This window comes from Antennarius striatus, chromosome 8 (genome assembly GCF_040054535.1).
Source record: "Antennarius striatus isolate MH-2024 chromosome 8, ASM4005453v1, whole genome shotgun sequence".
In the NCBI taxonomy this organism is placed as follows: Eukaryota; Metazoa; Chordata; class Actinopteri; order Lophiiformes; family Antennariidae; genus Antennarius; species Antennarius striatus.
Genome location: NC_090783.1, coordinates 22277297 through 22296196, shown reverse-complemented (window position 1 = coordinate 22296196; position 18900 = coordinate 22277297). Strand labels below are relative to the sequence as shown.

Below are 18900 nucleotides of genomic sequence, written 5' to 3'. Positions count from 1 at the left end.
TTCTCTAATTTGCTGTTGTTAACACAAACAGACATTATTTAAGTTGTTTTCATAAATTTACCAGTTTTAAAGACAAAAAAAAATATGTAATCCATTTCATGTTTTCTTGTTTTTTAATTGAGTTATACTCTAGTAAATTGATTAATAGCTGTTATTAGGAGATACACGTGTACGAACATGTATTTGGCAAATTTAACTCTCACTGTCATTTTGTTTTTCCCAAGATGCAAAGCTCGGCAAGAAATGCACCCTGCTGAACTTAAGTCGACGGCCCAGTGTTGTTGATCCAGAAACTCAGGCTGCTGCTGTCTTAAGCAGTGAAGTAAAAGATCAACAGCCCCCCAGCGTCTTCAAGCCTGCAACAGATAATCTGACATCTGCTACAGATTTGGAGTCTTTTGAGAGGATAGAGGAGGAAGCAAAGGAAGGGATGGATGAAAAAACAAAGTCTGTGCATTTGTCAGCTGACGAATCACCCGTAAAAATGGAGATGGACCCGAACGTCACGCGATCAGATGAAGAACAAAGTATGACAGAGTGCGACTTAATGTCTCCTATTGTTTTATTCCAAAAACTTTTCAACTTAATTTGGCTGAAATTGTTTGGTTCATTTGATTAAATGTTTCAATTTCATGTCAGGTCAGATTAAAGTCTGAATTAATTTTCTCCCCCAGGAGCCGATACTCAGGAGGACAAAGCTTCCTTGAAAGAACAGCCGACGGAGGATTCCAAACGACCGTTCAACTATGATGTAGTTGACGTCAGCAAGGGTTTCCTCACCCGCGTCGCCTACAAGAAGAAGGTCAAGTCATCCAAGCTGGACGTCCTGTTGGAAAGAAGAGTGAAGCAGCACGTTATTGAAGAGAGGCAGAGGCAGCGCGTGTCTGCCTGCGCTCCTCAGACTCCTTCACCAGTTTCCCCCACGTCCCCACCCACGCTGAGCACTCCTGTCAGGCCGTGGTCACTGCTCAAGCCCCAAAATCTGGCCGAGACACAGCTTGCACTTGGTGTAACTGTGAAAGTGGAGGAGAAGTCTTCAACAACACAAACTTCAGGGTCAGATCGAGTTGGAGGACAAAAGTTTGAAGGGGTGAATCAGCCTGAACTCTCTAACGCTTTTGATGAGATCGCTACTCCCCCTCTTCCTTCCCCTGCTTCGGACTCGTCACCCGCTGAAATTTGCAGCACAGATGCAAATAAAAATTCAGCATCACCCCAAACTCAAATCCCCACTACGCCCCAGGAATTGGAGCCGAATTTAATGAAAGTGGAGTCAAAAGAATCAAACTCACACAGTTTAGGTCAAGGAGGTGTCAAACAGCTTGAGGTACATAAAACAACAGCAGGAGGAATTTGTACCTCTTTAGAACAACAGGTGGCCGGTATGGCACATGTTACCAAGGTTGCACTTGTTAAAAGCAAAGGGTCAGAGGTACCCAATATAAAATTAGACTCTGTAAGGACATCAGAAATAGTTTTTGACCAAAAAAGTTGTCAAAACACATTTCCATCCAAACATAATCAGCAAAATGTTGAAACTTTAAGCTCGGTGTATCAAGGTTCAGAGGAAAACGGTATCGGTCCAGCGGGGAACCAAGAAAATTCGCAAAGCATAGGACAAGGTAGAACTGAAGGTGATGCCGCCGCTGAGCCGGTTTTTCCTCACTCTCAGGTAAACGGTAACGACGGCTCTGAGACTGAAAGCGTGATGAGTAACTCCATCGGCAGCTCAAACAATGGCGTGCTTACCAACAGCACGCAGCCCAGATTAAACAGCGTCGGTAAGGTCGGAGAGCAAGGCCCGGTCGTCTCGATGAAGGATAGCGCACAGCAAAAGACTTTAGTAAATGGAGATTTCGCCTCACTGAAAGACGCTACAGAGTTTGGGGTCAAACATCCAAGCGTAGCTTCTAAGGTAGAGGTAGAGTCAAAGACGACGACGTCAGATCAGGACTATAAACCTGCACTGAAGATGTCGAGGCTTGAGAACAACGTCGACACACTTGGATCTAAATGTAAGAGTTCTGGACCGCGTGATAGCACAGCCCCATTACAGTCAGGAGAGACAAAGATCAAGATCATCCGAATGCCACCGTCTCCTATCCCGTCGGTAGAGGAGTCCAGTCTGAGCAATGACTTTTTAGAGGAGAATAGTTACAGTGGAGCAACAGAACCACTGAAGACTGTCATTACCCAAGTTACTACAACCTCAACCACCACCACCACCACAGTGGTTTCCACACAGTTGAGGACGTCCAAAGGATCATCGAAGGAATCTGGAGACCCCGCGGTGTCATCGACAGAAAGCAGCGCGGTGTCCACTCTCACCACCATGACAAAAACAACTGTGACGAAAATCTGTTCTGGAATCGATGGTCAGTCAGATGACAGCCAGGGTGAAATGATGAAACACGAAGAGAGCGAAATGTCGGCCTCCATGAGTAAATCAACAACCGACGCCACCGGTGAAACCGTGATGTCGTCCATCGCCGTGAGCCAAGAGGACTATTTATCTTCAAAGGGACGCGTCCGCCTCCTCAAGTTTTCCCGCACCAAGAAATTGCGCTCAGACACCGCTCTTCCCTCTTACCGGAAGTTCGTCACCAAGAGCAACCGCAAGAGTATTTTTGTACTTCCCTACGACGATCTGAAAGTGTTGGGGAGGCGAGGTGGATTCCGTGAGGTACCCGTGTTTAGCTACAACGCCAAGCCATCTTGGGATATCTGGCCGTATCCCTCCCCCAGGCCCACGTTTGGAATCACTTGGAGGTCAGCTCAATCTCACACTTTATTTTTTCCTCCAGACACGATTGGAACGTTGTTTGTTTAGTTTTATTTAAAACAAAATGAAAATTCAATCATTTATCTACCCACCCCTTGACCAGAATATGTTTGGAACTTTACAGCAAAGCAGGTATTGAGTGATTGTCTGAGCAACACACAAAAACCATCAAATAGGGTTTTGTTTCTACCGAGTCCCCAAAGATTGAAATGCCTGCAGTGACTCGTGTTAAATCATATTCATTTAAACCACTTTGCTATCATTTATCCAATTTAGCTAAAAGTGACTTTGCAGATTTACATTAACAAATATATAATATCCCCCAGGAAGAGATTCAGAAGCCTAGCACTAACCTAACAGCTCGAGAACCATACTCAAAAACTGCCAAAACAAAGAAATAACCCAGCTCCCAACGCTGTGTGAAAGCTAAATAAACCCCTTAATCATTGATTTTGCAAATCATTGAAATCCAATATATGATTGGAACTAACAGAAAGACAACATTTCAAATGTTGAAAGAGAAAAGTGAATTATTTTCCAAATTATACCATTTAAAATTTGATGTCGGCGACACATTTTCAAAAAAGGCAGAACAATCTCATGTTTGCCTCCGTGTTGCATCGACTGTTTGGGGGTTTTTTTAACAATGCTTTGTAATCATTAGATAAGTGTTTTCTCATTCTTACCTGATGTAGATTTATCTCAAGAGTTTTGAGTCTCCTTTGTTGTATTTTATACTTCATAATGCTCCAAACAGTTTCAGCCGGTGACAAGTTGGAACTACAGTCAGGTCAAGTTTGGCACCTGGACTCTGTTACTATGGAGCTATGCTCCTGTAATGCATGCAAAATTTAGTTTTGCATTATTTTACTAAAATAACTCTATCCCTGAATAACATGTCTATTTGGCAGCTTCTATCACCACAAACCACACGCTTCTAGCATTCAGGGTTAAAGATTCTTTCACAGTTTAGGGTTCTCCATCCCATCACTGATGCTGGCTTTTCATCTGCGGATTGATTTCAAACTGGGTGGTCCTTCTCCTCTCACACCAGCAGCACATGGCATCCGTGATCTCGAAAAAAGAATTTCAAATTTTGACTCAGACTGCAGAACAGTTTTTCTTACGCTTGGCCTCAGTCCGTCTGAAGTGAGCTCGGGGCCCGAGCGAAAAGGCAGCGACGTTTCTCGATCTGTTTTAGTTACGGTTTCCTCTTCGCGTGCTAGAGTCCATGTTCACACACAGTTTGCTTTTGGAACTGTTCCTGACCCCCGTACAGTGACGACTACCGCAGATTGGTATCTGTTTTTAATGCAGTGTCATCTGAGGGCCATCCAATAATGGTTTTCTTTAGATTACCTTAAACTGTTGGGCTTTTTTTTTTCACAACGTTGGGGAACCCCTCACCATCTTTACTTCAGGAGATGTTACGTAAGAGCTGATGTGGGCTAAACACAACCGTAAGGAGACGACTGATGTGATTTCCCCCTCAGCATTCACTCTAAGACCCTCTCTTTATTTTGGAGTTTCATTTTCTCCCTGTCTGTCGTTTCAAGCTGGTTTTGTTGCTCCTATCCAGCTGTCATTTAGAGACCTCTGGCAACTTTGACCTGAAATAAAGGTTTTCCAAAGCAGCCGTGAATCATCCAGTAGTCAAAGTGTCAGGATCTTCACTTTGATTTAGCCCTTTTACCCAGAAATATGTTCCTGTCTGTGTTCACATATGGGAAAGAAAGTTTCTACCAACACACACACACACACACACACACACACACACACACACACACACACACACACACACACACACACAGTGTTGTGATGATGATGTTTTCCAAGATATTTTAAATGTTCATGTACTAAGTGCCAAGTTCTTTGTCCCAGCCCTAATGATGCTAGGAAAGGAATATTATGTTGCATCTTAATATTTTAGGGAACTTTTCATAGATTGATGGCATCCTGTCATCTAAATCTGCACTCAGAACTCAAAAATAAAAAGGATCTAATGAAATATACACAAGCCTTCGACTTTGACCTTTTATGAGTTAAAACTGTTTTTCTTTGTAGTCAGATCATTTCTTTCCCAAGCTAAATGAGTGCTTCAAATGATTTATTAAAGATGGCAACTAAGGAAAGGATTGGAACATCACCGGAAAATGTGTTTTTACTCTGCTGTTCCGCAATGATTCTGCAGTGTGTGTGTGTGTGTGTGTGTGTGTGTGTGTGTGTGTACGGCCTGATGAGTCACTGCCGGTCAGTTGACTTGTACATACAGAGATGTCAAAATTATTTTCTTCGACTCGTGTTTATTCTGCATCGTTAGTTTTACATGCAGCTGTATGTTAAGTGATAGCTGAACCCGTGGGTTGTGCCGTAGGTATCGCCTCCAGACGGTGAAGTCTCTGGCTGGTGTGAGCTTGATGCTGAGGCTCCTGTGGGCCTGTCTCCGATGGGACGACATGGCCGTGAAACCATCTGCTGCTGTCGGCACCACACGTACAGGTAGAACCACCAGTCGAGGATGGGATAGCGTACAGTATTTTCCGCACTATAAGGCGCACCTGAAAGCCTTTCATTTTCTGAAAAACCGACAGTCCGCCTTATATATGAAAATTCTTTGAAATAGGTCATTCGTTGACGGTGCGCCTTATAGTCCAGTGCGCCTTATAGTGCAGAAAATACTGTATTCCGTGTTCAAAGCTTGTCCCATCTCTGCAGTGCATTAACAGTATCTTCTTGTGTTTACTTGGAGAACTTTGAACAAATGTCTGACAATGACGGGATCTTCAGTCTCTTTTTGGTGTTTTTTAATGCTGGAGTGCATTTCGTCCATCTTCTCGGGCTCTCGTCCTCACCACCATACCAACCCAGCCCTATCCCCACTCATTGCTACAGAAACGTCTGACACGGAAATCACCACCACTGAAATCATCAAGCGCCGTGATGTGGGACCTTACGGAATTCGCTCCGAGTACTGCATTCGAAAAATCATCTGCCCCCTCGGCGTGCCCGAGACGCCGAAAGGTTAGGAGCATTTTCTTATTTTTTTTGTAACGCAGTGTTCAAGAATAAGATATGCAAGACTTAAAAAAAAACCCAATTCTGTTCATTATACCAGAAACCCACACCCCTCAGAGGAAGGGGCTACGATCCAGTGCCTTGCGCCCCAAGAAGCACGAACCTGCCAAGCAGACCGGCCCGGTGGTGATAGAGACCTGGGTGGCTGAAGAGGAGCTCGACCTCTGGGAGATCAGAGCCTTTTCAGAAAGGTCAGGCTCTTCATGTGGCATCAAACATTCAGAAGGATTTTAAACAGTGTACCTGAATTTACCTTGGTTATATTTTACAGTGTTGTAAGTCTGATTGATTAATTTCTCTTTTATAGGGTGGAGAAGGAGAAAGCTCAAGCAGCAGAGCAGGCGAAGGTGAGTTCACTTCCTTTAAGGCAGTAGTCCCCAACCTTTTTTTGGGGACTAGTGACCAGTTTAATGTCAGACAATATTTTCACCGACCGACCTTTAAGGTATACTAAAAAAATACAAGAAAAATAAAATGCTATGACCATCAAAAAAAAATTTTTTTCTGAATATACAGTATTTTCCACATTATAAGACGCACTGAATTACAAGGCGCACCTTCAATGAATGGCTTATTTTAAAACCGTTTTCATACAGAAGGTGCATTAGATTATAACGCGCACTGCCAGTTTTTGAGAAAAAGGCTTTTAGTTGCGCCTTATAGTGCGGGAAAATACAGTAATAATAAACGTGAATCCCATATGTATGCAACTTTATTAGCAAAATCGTCATAATATCGCACCAACATTTGTTTTTTGTTCGTTTTGCTCACTTGGGCTTTTCTTTTTATCGCTAATGTGTTCTATTTGACGGCCCCTTTAGGAATGAGGCGTGCTTCATTTGGTGGCGACTATTTTTTTTTGCCAGGCAGTGTATAATGTAACACGGCAGCTTGTCCCAACAAATTAAAAAAGTCGACACCCTTAGTAGCTTTGGCTTTTCCTTTCTGTCACCAGTTTCACGTTGATGTCATGACTCTCTTGTGCACCGTCTCAGAAACGTCTGGAACAGAAGCCGGGTGGAGTCAACGCTACACCGACCGGGACTCCCTCAGCACCCGTTGCCACGCCAAAAGTCATCGTCGGTTCACTGTCAAGCCAGGGCACCCCCAACACCAAGGTGGTGCTTTCCACCAAGATGGGCACCCCCGTCACATTCCAACAGAACAAGAACTTCCAGCAGTCATTCGCCACCTGGGTCAAACAGGGTCAAAGCACTCAAGGTACCTTACAGAGGAATGTAATTTATAGCCTATTTGTTGTTCTTTGGACCGGGGGGTGGGGGCAGTGAGAATGTACAGTGTATGTGCTCACGAGAGGCAACTGTCGCCCTCAAGTTTAAAAGGCCGCCCCCCTCCCCCCCAAAATAAAAATGCAGTCATTTTTTCTCATCATTAGTCTGATGGAAAGTACAATTTTTGTCCAGAAAGTATTTCTAGGACTTCACAGTGAAACATTGTGGCATTTTAACAAACAGATAAGAAAGATTCTAACTTATATTTGTAATAATTATTATTTATATAATAATTGATTTGAAAAGCATTGTTTTTGTTGGTCTTTAATCTAAAGAGTGTCAGCTTGCACCCCATCTATACCACTAGACAAGATCAACATCTAAAAAACGTGATTTTGTAAGACTGTTGTTGCTCTCTGTTGACTTTTATCTAATTTTATTATATCTAATAATTTTACTGGAATTTCTTTGTGTTTTGTTTTTTTCTTTATTAGGAACGACCACAGACACCGGTGTGGCAACATCAGGTGGACACACTTTACAGATTACGGGAACTTCAGTCGGTGGAAAGGTAGTGACCACCAAGCTGCCGCTGCCTGCCAACAGTAAGATCGTCACCGTCAACGTGCCAACTTCACAAGGAGGTATGGATGGGTTTTAACTAAGTTTTGGTTTATTCAGTGCAGGCATTTTCTTCTTTCCATGACAGGATGCATGTGTGTTTGTTTTTCTTATGGCTTCATGTGTGTTTTATGTCTCAATGGTGCCAAATTTGATCTGGTTTGTTAATTGGATGCCATTGTAAGCAAGTCTCTGGAACTACTGCATCTGCCTTCACTCATTTTAATGCTGTTGGTGACAGCTATGACAGGCCCAAATATTTTGAAGTCTACTAATTAGAAACAAATTGGGCATTCCTCTGTGCTTAATCGCCACTGTTAGAGCCAAGGACTGTACACAAATCTTTTCTAACGGCTCACAGCTAAGAAGAACTGAAGGGAATAGCTGTTCAGATGCTGGGCTTCCCTTAAACACACACACACACACACACACACGAACACACACGAACACACACACACACTGGCCACTTGTCCATCTGAGTCTGTCGCACTGCTGTTACAGTTAGCTTTACTATGGTACCAATCCATCAGTGTTTCCAGGCATGACATTTTTTAGATCCACACCAAGAGCTTCATTTAATCGGCCCCCAGACTTCAGAATAATCGCCCACTTTCGCAGTAAGTTGTACTATATTACTGTACTACTGCAGTAATTGCTTCAACTAAAAAGAGCTGAAAGGGGAGTGTTGGAGGGCTAATGTTACAATTTATTCCAGTTAATCGTGACAATGATGGCTAATAGAGGAGAATGAAGGATTTAAATAAGTGATCACGTACAGTACTGTAAGTTTTTAGGTTAGCTTTGTATACTGTAAGGGTTTTTTCCCTTTACCAAGCTGATCCTAGTTCAACACATGTGCTGTAATTTGACCTTAAGCCAGAATTGTGGGGCAGTTTGGTCTGCAGCTGCCCCATTGTGGTGCCCACTATGTGTCCAACACATGAGTCAGCTGGTTAGTTTGGTGTGGCTCATAATGTCTCTTTGTGTCCCGTTGGCATGGCAATCTAATGGAAAAGGGTTATTTTTGGTAGTAGGGTTGACTTGTGCAGTCTGCGGATTCATGTCGCCTTTCAGTTTTTAGAAATGTCACTGTTGATACCACAGATGAGGCAACGGGTCTGTCCTGAGTTCAGACCTGCCTGTGTTTCTCTGAGGTTGTACCCTGATGGATAGTACCCAGCAATCTGAAAAGTTGAGATGTGCTCAGTTAAAATTGTTGAAAACGTTCGTGTACAATCCATCACTCACTGTACTATATGCATCTCCAAAAAAAGTATTTTTTGCACTATAAGGCGCACCTAAAAGCCTGTCATTTTCTCAAAAACCGACAGTGCGCCTTCTAATCCAGTGGGCCTTACATGCGAAAAAATGTTTTATAATAGGCCGTTCATTGAAGGTGCACCTTATAATCGGATGCGCCTTATAATCCAGCGCACGTTATAATTCAGTGTGCCTTATATATGAAAGAAAATTTTTAAAATAGGCCATTCATTGAAGGTGCGCCTTATAATCCAGTGCGCCTTATAGTACAGAAAATACTGTTTATGGAAGAAGAAATTATTAATCTGCACATTAAACCATTCTTAGTTGTGTATGCATTTTTTTTTACAGATGAAGACCAAAATTATATGGTCTTAAATTTTTTTTGTTATTTACAATTTTAACAACTTTTTTAAATTTATTTTTTATGTCAAGTCAACTAACTTTAATCAAAACCTGTGGAGAAACAATGGAAGAGATGTTAACCTTGAAACAAGATGATGCGATTATGAACAAACCTCTCTACTCTGTACAAAATTTAAAAAATTCAATATCGCCATCACCAGATAAAGGGAATGATATTCACAGGGGATGCAAAGAATGTGATTTTCCTTCGCTTTTTGAAGTTCCCATGAAAGAGAGACTTAAGTGTAACTATTTAATCGACATGTGCGTTTATCCGGCGCGGCTGTTTGATTTCACTGTTTGGTTGGCCTGTTTGTTTTGGAATGACTTAAGGAAGTTAAGGCAGGAAAACAAGTTTACCCTGAGGTTCTGCTTCCCAGACAGGTAGCCCTCTATAACGGGATTCCGCTTTTCCTTTTTTTTTTTTTTTTTTTTTTTGCCTCTGTCGTTTTGAATAAAAGTGTACCTCTCCAAGGAGTGAAATCCCAACTCCCCGACCTCTCCAAACAGCCAGTCCATAGAAAAGCATGTTTGATGTGTGTGTGTGTGACCAAAGCAGCTACTCCCCCTGGTCTTATGAGCGGGTTTAAGCGGGTCTTGAGTTGAAGAGGGAAACCCTTGATGTATAGGTTTACCTGCTTGGTTGTGGTTCAAAAACCACAGCAAGAAGGTAGCAGGAGGAAAGAAAAAAAAAAGGGCGACACTTATGGTTTCCACTCCTGCCGCTGGGTTCACATGAGCTCATTAAGGCACAGAGCCTGGTGAACAAATATCAAATGCTCTCTTTGTCAGATTAAAGAGAGAGAGGGGGAAAAAGTGGGATCTGAATTCATGCATAACATGTGAAAGGGGGTGCAGGTGTGTTGGGGGAAGCCCAACTAAGCTTTCAGTGACCCTTTTGAAGATTTGTGTTTACCTGCTTAACTAATATTTGCTCTTGCTGCGATCAAAAAAGATTGGCTTTTCCGGCAAGGAGAGAAGCCCACAAATAATGTATTGAGTTGTGTCAATGCAGGGTTGTAGCGTTTGTGTAACCTCTGCTTCGCATCAGTAATTGTATTAGAGATGTTGGGAGCTTTTTTTGGTGGATGAATAATGCAGGTATTTGTCAAATAAATATCTCTAAAATATGGAAAACTATAAATATGTCCTATTATTATTATTATTATTACTACTATTATTATTATTATTCCTACTATTAATATTTCTTCAAATTTATAACAGCTGTCATTTTGTGCATTTTCTTTCTTTTGGACCTACTTAGAAACTTTGATCATTGTTTTTCTGTCCCATCATCCCTTTGAGTATTTCTCCTTGCCTCTCTCATTTTCCCCATTCTCTGCTCACTCTTGTGCCTTTGCCTCTCTGTTCTCTGTAGGTGTTGTTCAGCAAAAAGTGTTGGGGATCATCCCATCCAGCACAGCAGGCAGCACCCAGACCTACACCACATTCCAACCCCGCACCAACACACTCAACATCAGGCCCAACACCCCAGGCTCGCAGCAGCAGGTACAATCTATGTGCTTTGATCGACCCATCGTTCATCCTTGATGTGTTCCCAGTTGAAGTCCACATAGCTTTGCTTCATGTTAACTCACTGAGTTTGTAAAAAAAAAAAATCTGATTCCGTTAATTTTTTTTATTCTCTATTTCTGCGTTTAACATTCTCCTTTAACTCTGCAGTAAAATAGAATATAACGTTTTTAGATTTTTAGACCCCTTCATTTTCCACATTCTGACATGTAAACAGGAAAATGCCAGCTTTGCCATCAATTCATTTCTAACATCTGGGTGACGATATCCTTCTAGGTTCTGGCAGCTAGTGGTCAAATCCGTCCAGGGATGACAGTAATACGAACCCCGATCCAGCAGACGGGACCAATGGGAAAGACGATACTTCGAACTCCCCTCATGGTCCAACAAGGTAACATGATTTTGATGAGAATAAATTTTGATTTTGACCAATAGTAGCTCTTTTATTATTAGATCAAAAATCTGTACAACTAGATTTCCTGAATATTTCACGTAATTCCCCTTTAACATACTGTAAATCTTTCTGTTCAGGTCAAGGTGGACAACAAGTAATGACGCAGATCATTCGTGGTCAGGCAGTTTCCACAGCAATATCTGGTGCCAGCCCTGTTGCCACGGTCACTGGCCAGGGGGCTGCCAGCCCCACCACAGCTGGACAAACACCGCACGGCACCCCACGTGCTCAGGGGCAAGGCCAGGTTAAACTCACCCTGGCACAGCTGACCCAGCTTGCACAGGTCAGTGAGCAAGACAGTCTCCTAGATGTCCTATGTGAACTTTAATGCATTATTTGATTTTTTTAAAAAGTATGTCTGCTTAAAAAAAAACTAAAATATTAACATGTCACATTTCTCTGTAAACATAATTTCTCTTTACGTGTTTTTCATAAACAAGAAACATTCAACTGTGAAAATTATCCAACTTTGACAATTGATTAGTTGCAAACATGTTTTATTCTACTTCCATTAAAGATGATGATGATAAACTGCAGATGTTCCTCCTCTCCACAGAAATATAAAAGTGTGTGACTGTAATTTTTGAAATGTCAAAAACCATTTTTGCATAACAGAAATGTGAGTTAATGTTATGATCACTCTTCTCACAAATCAGTTTCATTTGTAAAATCCAGTACATTATGTACAGTAATGGTTTAATGACTATATAATTATCCACGTAATTATCTGCATACCAGCAGCAGTTCAAGACTCAGCTCAGTTTCTCAAATAAGAAAAAGGCAACTTCTGGGTAACAGAGGGGCCTAAGGAGAAACCGTTCACGTAGCAGTAGCTTTAAAAATAAAATAGCTGCACAAAATAGTGTTTTCTGCACTATAAGGCGCAATGGATTGAAGGCACACCTTCAATGAATGACTTTTTTTTTTTTTTTAATTCCTACATAAAGTACACTGGATTATAAAACGCATCCGAGAACTCATCTTCAATGAATGGTCTATTTTAAGACTTTTTTCATATATAAGCTATTATAAGAAATTGAGAAAATTAAAGGCTTTTAGGTGCGGAAAATACTGTACATCAAGAAGAGTCTAGATTGGTTCAGTGTTTGCACATGAATCTTAATCCAAGACATTCCAGTGGCCAATGGAAATAACCTCAAGCTGTTTAGAGAGTTCCAAACTTTTCATTATTAGGTTTGAGTTTTTTTCCTCTGAACAAAAATGCTATCATTGACTTTAATTTGTCCTTTGCATATGAGATATATCCCCAATTTTTCACCACAAGCAATTTAAGATTCGACTGCATTAGTGATTTCCTTTGTCGGTTTTCTGTTTAACCGTAGAAGCAGCAGGCCAGCTCAGGTGTCGACCGGCAGGCGGGTGTCGCCGGTACCCAACAGGCTCTGACTGTGATGGTTCAGGGTCAGGGCCAGACCACGGGTCAACTGCAGATCATACCTCAAGGGGTCACCGTCATCCCGGGGCCCGGGCAGCAACTCATGCAGGCGGCGCTGGCTAACGGCCAGGTGCAGCGCTTCCTGTTTACCCCTCTGCCATCAGCTGCCGCACCCACATCCAGCACAGGTTTGACAAGCAGGAACGATTCAGTTTACAGATACGCTGTGGCTTTAATTTTTTTTAAAAAGTGCTAGAATTTTCAATTATAGCTGAATCTCTCATATTTCAGTCGACATTTTTGTGTTGGCGTAAACTCAAGTTCAGATTTGGCTCACCCTCTCTCTCCCAGCCGCCCCCGTTCCCGGCCAGCCCAATACCGGCACCACCAAAACCCCTGCCCAACCCGCCCAACAGGCCGCCTCCCCCGTTCAGGCAGGAATGACCCCGTTGGCCACCACCAGCACCCCTTCGACAGCCACCCCGCAGGGCCAGCTGCCCCCTCAGATGCAGGCCCACATGCCCATCCAGTCTCCCACCTCCTTACAGGTGAAAACGCAGGCAGGAACCGGCCACCTGCAGCTGCAGCAGTCGCAGCAACTCATTAGCATGTCTGGACTTCAGCAGCAGGTACAGGTATGATTAGCAGAGAGATATAGTGAAATATGTTATAGAGCTCTTTTCAAACTTAACTCCACCTCAAAAAATCAATGGATGTTCAGATAACGATAAGAGACGTCTTAAAGAGGAGGTCATGCACATAGGTGTCATAAATAAATCTTGATTTTTTTTTTCATTTTCCTTGCATATGCATTTTAAATGTCATTTTGTCGTGTTTGCAGGTGTTGGCTCAGCTGCAGGCCCAGCAGAGTGGAGGTTCTCTCCCACAGCACATCAAACTGCAGCTTCCTATCCAGATACAACAGACTGGGACCACCTCAGCTCAGGGAGGACAGGTGGGCATCAAACCTCATGTTAACAGAGATCACCTACACACTGTGTCGTAGTTATGAACTAAAGTCGTATCTGTGGCGTTACATTTTAGAAACCAATAATTCAGTCATTTGAAGTATATTCTGAGCCGTGCAGCATGTAAGATCACTGATGTACACACTGAGACTGGAATATATGACAATGCATAACTCTAATACACAAGTGTTCTGTCTGCTCAGATTGGAAACGTGGTGACGATACAGGCAGCTTCTGTCCAGGAGCAGCTGCAGAGAATCCAGCAGCTGAGAGAACAGCAGCAGCAGAAGAAGAGACAAGCCACAGAGGCCAAGAGAGAACAAGCCCTCACCGCTGCTAGTCAGAGTGACATCATTCAGAAACAGGTGTGTGTGTGTGAGTGTAAGGAATCATCAGAGACCCCCCCCCCCTTGCTATCATTTCATCAGCGACAAGCAAAAACCTCCATTCCTCCACTAGGACCAATTTTGTCTTATCTGTGTTTGTATATTTGTAATACATAAGGCCTCATTGACGTCACAAAAGGCCGCTGAATTAATTTTTACATTTCCTTGCCCATCATTCATTTAATCAATCACTACTCAGTAATAAGTCATCTATAAGCTTCATGACTTTAGACAGACATGGATATAAACAGCTGAGAACTGGAACTGTCGTCTCTTGTTGTTGTTGTTGATCATCTCTGTTCTCACATCTTTATGAATTCTCTCTCAGGTGGTGATGAAGCAAAACGCTGCCATTGAACACTTGAAGCAGAAAAAGACAATGACACCTACAGAGAGAGAAGAGAATCAGAGGTTTGTGAACAGAATTTTTAACCGTAGTTCAAGATTTCTTTGTTTGCTTGTTTGTTTCATTAAAGTTTAAAAAAAAAATCCAGTTTTTAAATGAGTTGTGGGTCACTGGAGTGATATTGTCACAAATCAGAATAAACACGCGTTTGAAATAACATTGTGCAACCCAGATAATGGAGATATCATCAAATAGATCACGTGTAGGGTCGTTTGCTGTAGGTTAGTAGTTTTTCTATGAACCAGTCCCCTCCTATATGTCCGTGTGTTGATGGTAAGGAACTCCTCTCTCTGTTTGGCGTCGGTTCACCACCACGTTGGGAGGTCCTGCACTGCTTAAGAAATCTGGGTGTGTCACCAGTTCCAGATGCATGTACAGTACTTTGCACTCACATGTCTTTGCAAGCAAATCCCACAAAAACAGACACATTTATTGATAACGGGGAATTTCAAAGCTAACATGTAGAAAGTTTAAAGTTCTATATAAAAAGCCCGGCATTGTACATCTATATAGAAGAAAAATTAACAGAATACTGGTGTGCTTGCTACCAGCTGGTTTTTATTTTCACTTCTCAAACATTCTTTCGTATTTTTAGTATTAAGTATCTTTAGTATTACGATTGTCTACTTTCTATATTGAAGATACACTTATTCTCTGTAATCCCAATACTACTACAACTAAGAAATGTACAAGATGAAAGTCAGAGGAGTGGAATGTTTCAAAAATCTTGGTCCTTGGGTGTTTGATATGCTGCAGATGGATCATATTCACAACCATGTGCTGATGTCCACAGACTGTGTGTCAACACTGCTCATTCACACAAACCTGAAATACCAAACCCAGACTACTAGTGACATCACTACAGCATCCACTGTCTGTTGTCTCTCCACACATTTATTTTTTTCCATTTATTCACGTCATTCTTTTCTGTCACTTTTCCTTCTAAACATGTTTTAGTTAGTAATAAACTCTGACATCATCTTGTGAGTGTTTGTGTGTCCTGTCTCTTCCACTTTCCTCTCTGGATTGATGTGTCGGTCGGTGGATTTGCCCGTTAGGGACCCCTGGCCCGTTTTTGACCTCTGCAGCCATGGAACGTGTTTTGTGTGTTATTCACACAAACCTGCATTTAAACGCAAGTTTTCTGTTGCTGAACAGATTTCAATCTCAGTTGTGAATGTTAACAAACACAAGTGAACAGACTGAGTCATAAATCTTCTTCTTTTGATATACTGATGCTTAATTTTGACAAAATGTTTATGGGAATTTTTACAACTCCATTTTTCTTCTTTTATTGCTTCTGACCTGCACATTCTTTTTGTTAGCCAAGTTATATTATCAAAAACATTGTGGGACCTTTGCAAGACAGTAAATCCTTATGTGTGTGTTTGTTTGTTTGTCTTTGAGCTTTCCCCAGTCTACAGTAGTAGATCTATTCATCATTCATCATATCTCTCTTCTATTAAAACACATAAACTTCATTCAAATAAACACGGAACAACCAAACATGTGTATGACACATGACCCATTAATAACTCATAGGGATGACAACTAATCTTTCTATCTTTCTTTTAAAAAAGAAAGCTATGTGTGATTGTTTTTGTTAGTTTGCCCAAGGCATGTGGAAAATATCCTGCCCGTGTCTTTTTTTATTATAGAAGCTACAACCTCCTGCCCCTGCATCATTTCCAAGCAGTGAAAGTGAAATTTGTAGGGACAGCAAAAAAGAAAGTTAATCATAACACAGCTTACATAACTCCATAACAATAATTTTCCCAAAAAAAAGTCATCTCAATGAGCATAATTGTTTTCAGTAGGTTTATTTCTTGATTTCTGTGTCCACACAAGAGAGTAAATGATTTTACTTTGTTCAGATGACTGAGCGCAAATACATTGTGGAGTAAAATATTCATGTACGATCCTCAGTCGCTTTGCAGGATGTCAATTTGTAATGAAGTCCCTTCTTGTCTGTCCTTCTCCTGTCTGTCCCCCCAGGATGATTGTATGCAATCAGGTGATGAAGTTCATTCTGGACAGGATAGACAAAGATGAGAGGCAGGCAGCCAAAAGGAGGAAAAAAGAGGAGGTTGTGGAGGCGAAGAGGAGGTTGGCGAACGCCAGCAAGCTGTCTTCGCTCCTGTATCGACATAAAGAGAGCCTCAAGATGGAGATCCTGAAGAAGCGGGCTCTTCTTGACAAGGAGCTGCAGCTGGAGGCTCAGGTATGAATGAGAGGGGAGAAAAAGGCAGAACTTAAATATTATCAAAACAAAGAGGCACATAATGATTCTTCCAACATCCATCAGGAGGACCTGAAGAGGGACTTGTTGCGGATGAGGAGGGAGAAGGAGAGGGCTCAGACCGCAGCCCAACAGGCGGCCCAGGCCGCCGCCGCAGCCGCCGCCGCCGCCACCACCACCCGCAACCAGCAGCAACACACACCGGCACACATGCATGGCGTCACCTCTCAACACCACCTCACCGCCACTGGCACTTCAACACATAAAAGGAAACGGGAGGAGGAGAGAGAGACCGCAATGTCGACCAAGTCCAAGAAGAAGAAGATGATATCGACGTGCACCAAGGAGAGCAAGAAAGACACCAAGCTCTACTGCATCTGCAAGACGCCTTACGACGAGTCCAAGTATGATGATGCTCCCTCAAATACTCAGATTTTATTACCTGTTAAGGACGGGAGGCACAATAAGAACAAAAAAAGCTTAAACACGATGGCCCATTTGAAGAACTTTCCATCAAATCTTGTAGGAATTCATGAGTTTTAGATCTTGCTCCCCAAAGAGTACCAACTAATCAGGTTGTATTTTTCAATTGCTCAAAAATGATGATTGAGTTTATGGTACTGAGCTACACAGGTCAAAAAGCCTCCAGACCAGTCCTTCTTTTCTTCATTGAAGACAGGACTGGTTAGGATGAAGCACAACTATTGACATTTAAATGTCAGTTATGTGGAAAACAATTTTTAAAAAATTACAATGGCATCATTTTTCTTTGTAAAGGTTCTACATCGGATGTGACTTGTGTACCAACTGGTATCACGGAGAATGTGTGGGCATCACAGAGAAGGAGGCCAAGAAGATGGACGACTACATCTGTGTGGACTGTAAGCGGGGCCAGGAAGGAAGCACAGAGGAGCTGTACTGCATCTGTCAGACGCCGTACGACGAATCTCAGTAAGGAGCTGCACGAGTGTGTGTGTGTGTGTGTGGGTGGGTGTGTGTGGGTGGGTGTGTTCCTGTGTCATATACCGAGATGATAATTTGTAGCTCGGGCAAAAATTTCCTTGCATCTTCTCCATGCGACAATATTTACTAAACGCAAACACACACACATTGTTTTTTTACACATTTTTTTGTCATTTATTTTGTATATTTTTAAACAATTTGACTCTTGAGTAGTTGCATGATGTCATAAAGTAAATGAAATAAAATGTAAATGAAACTGCATCACGAGTAAAGGTGGGGTTTTTTTGGTTTTTTTGCCTTCACAGGTTCTACATCGGCTGTGACCGCTGCCAGAACTGGTACCACGGCCGCTGTGTGGGGATCCTGCAGAGTGAGGCGAACCACATTGACGAATACGTTTGCCCACAATGTCAGTCGACGGAGGACACCATGACGGTTTTCACGCCCCTCACTGACAAAGACTACGAGGGCCTGCGCAGAACTCTACGTTCCTTACAGGTAAAAGGGCAAACGAAAGAAAGAAACAACATTGCCGCTACACTTTTTTTATTCTACATGCACTAGTCAGAATTTCTCTACAAATAAACAGACCTGGGTGGAAACAATTTGGAAAGGGTAGTATCTACTAAATCTGCATATTTACTGCACAGGTACACAAACACTCAATAGTGTCTCTGATAGCAGCGCTATTATAGCTGTTTTCAAATGAAGTGGAAAGCATTTCCTCATTGGCCCATTACAGTTTAGGAGTAGCAAACAAAAGCCCACGGTATCCGTCTCATCTGAGGACTTTGGCCCCCCCAGAAGTGTTCTTGGACAGTTTCCTAGGCTCGGTTTTTTTTTTTTTTTCCAGTTTCTCTTTGTTTTCTCTTCCTCTTCCCTCTACTCTAAAAATTCTCTCCTCTGTTTGCGTCGTATGAGAGGCGTGGAGGCGAAGACGAAATCAGAGGCAACATCTGTGTTGACCCACCTGCTCCCAAAATGTCATTTTCATGGTGCTGTTTGTTGTTCTTCATTAGTTTCTGCTCTCTCAAGGGTCTGGTCTTTCTCTTTACCTCCTCCCTTTGGCCCTTCACTCCTCTACAGGCGCATAAAATGGCGTGGCCATTCCTGGAACCCGTGGACACGAATGACGCTCCAGACTACTACAGGGTTATCAAAGAGCCAATGGGTGAGTGGA

General features: G+C 42.3%; 1 protein-coding gene across 6 annotated transcripts in view; it reads left to right on the top strand.

Annotated features, from left to right (window-relative positions):
- Positions 1 to 18900, top strand: part of LOC137599646 (nucleosome-remodeling factor subunit BPTF-like) — a 37905-nt gene that overhangs the window by 13097 nt on the left and 5908 nt on the right. For 4 of the 6 annotated variants that reach the window (XR_011036839.1, XM_068320613.1, XM_068320611.1 and 1 more), the window contains 21 exons: positions 225 to 527; positions 675 to 2769; positions 5157 to 5281; positions 5651 to 5803; positions 5898 to 6048; positions 6165 to 6204; positions 6853 to 7078; positions 7584 to 7733; positions 10754 to 10884; positions 11185 to 11299; positions 11440 to 11645; positions 12706 to 12946; positions 13110 to 13393; positions 13600 to 13713; positions 13930 to 14091; positions 14441 to 14523; positions 16514 to 16739; positions 16824 to 17161; positions 17535 to 17708; positions 18026 to 18218; positions 18807 to 18891. Coding sequence is in view for 5 of the 6 variants with exons in the window: in XM_068320613.1 (XP_068176714.1) it covers positions 225 to 527; positions 675 to 2769; positions 5157 to 5281; positions 5651 to 5803; positions 5898 to 6048; positions 6165 to 6204; positions 6853 to 7078; positions 7584 to 7733; positions 10754 to 10884; positions 11185 to 11299; positions 11440 to 11645; positions 12706 to 12946; positions 13110 to 13393; positions 13600 to 13713; positions 13930 to 14091; positions 14441 to 14523; positions 16514 to 16739; positions 16824 to 17161; positions 17535 to 17708; positions 18026 to 18218; positions 18807 to 18891 (5595 nt within the window). In the remaining variant the exon portion in view is untranslated. The remainder of the gene's footprint in view (positions 1 to 224; positions 528 to 674; positions 2770 to 5156; positions 5282 to 5650; positions 5804 to 5897; positions 6049 to 6164; positions 6205 to 6852; positions 7079 to 7583; positions 7734 to 10753; positions 10885 to 11184; positions 11300 to 11439; positions 11646 to 12705; positions 12947 to 13109; positions 13394 to 13599; positions 13714 to 13929; positions 14092 to 14440; positions 14524 to 16513; positions 16740 to 16823; positions 17162 to 17534; positions 17709 to 18025; positions 18219 to 18806; positions 18892 to 18900) is intronic. The other 2 variants (XM_068320610.1, XM_068320609.1) reach the window with 2 other exon arrangements.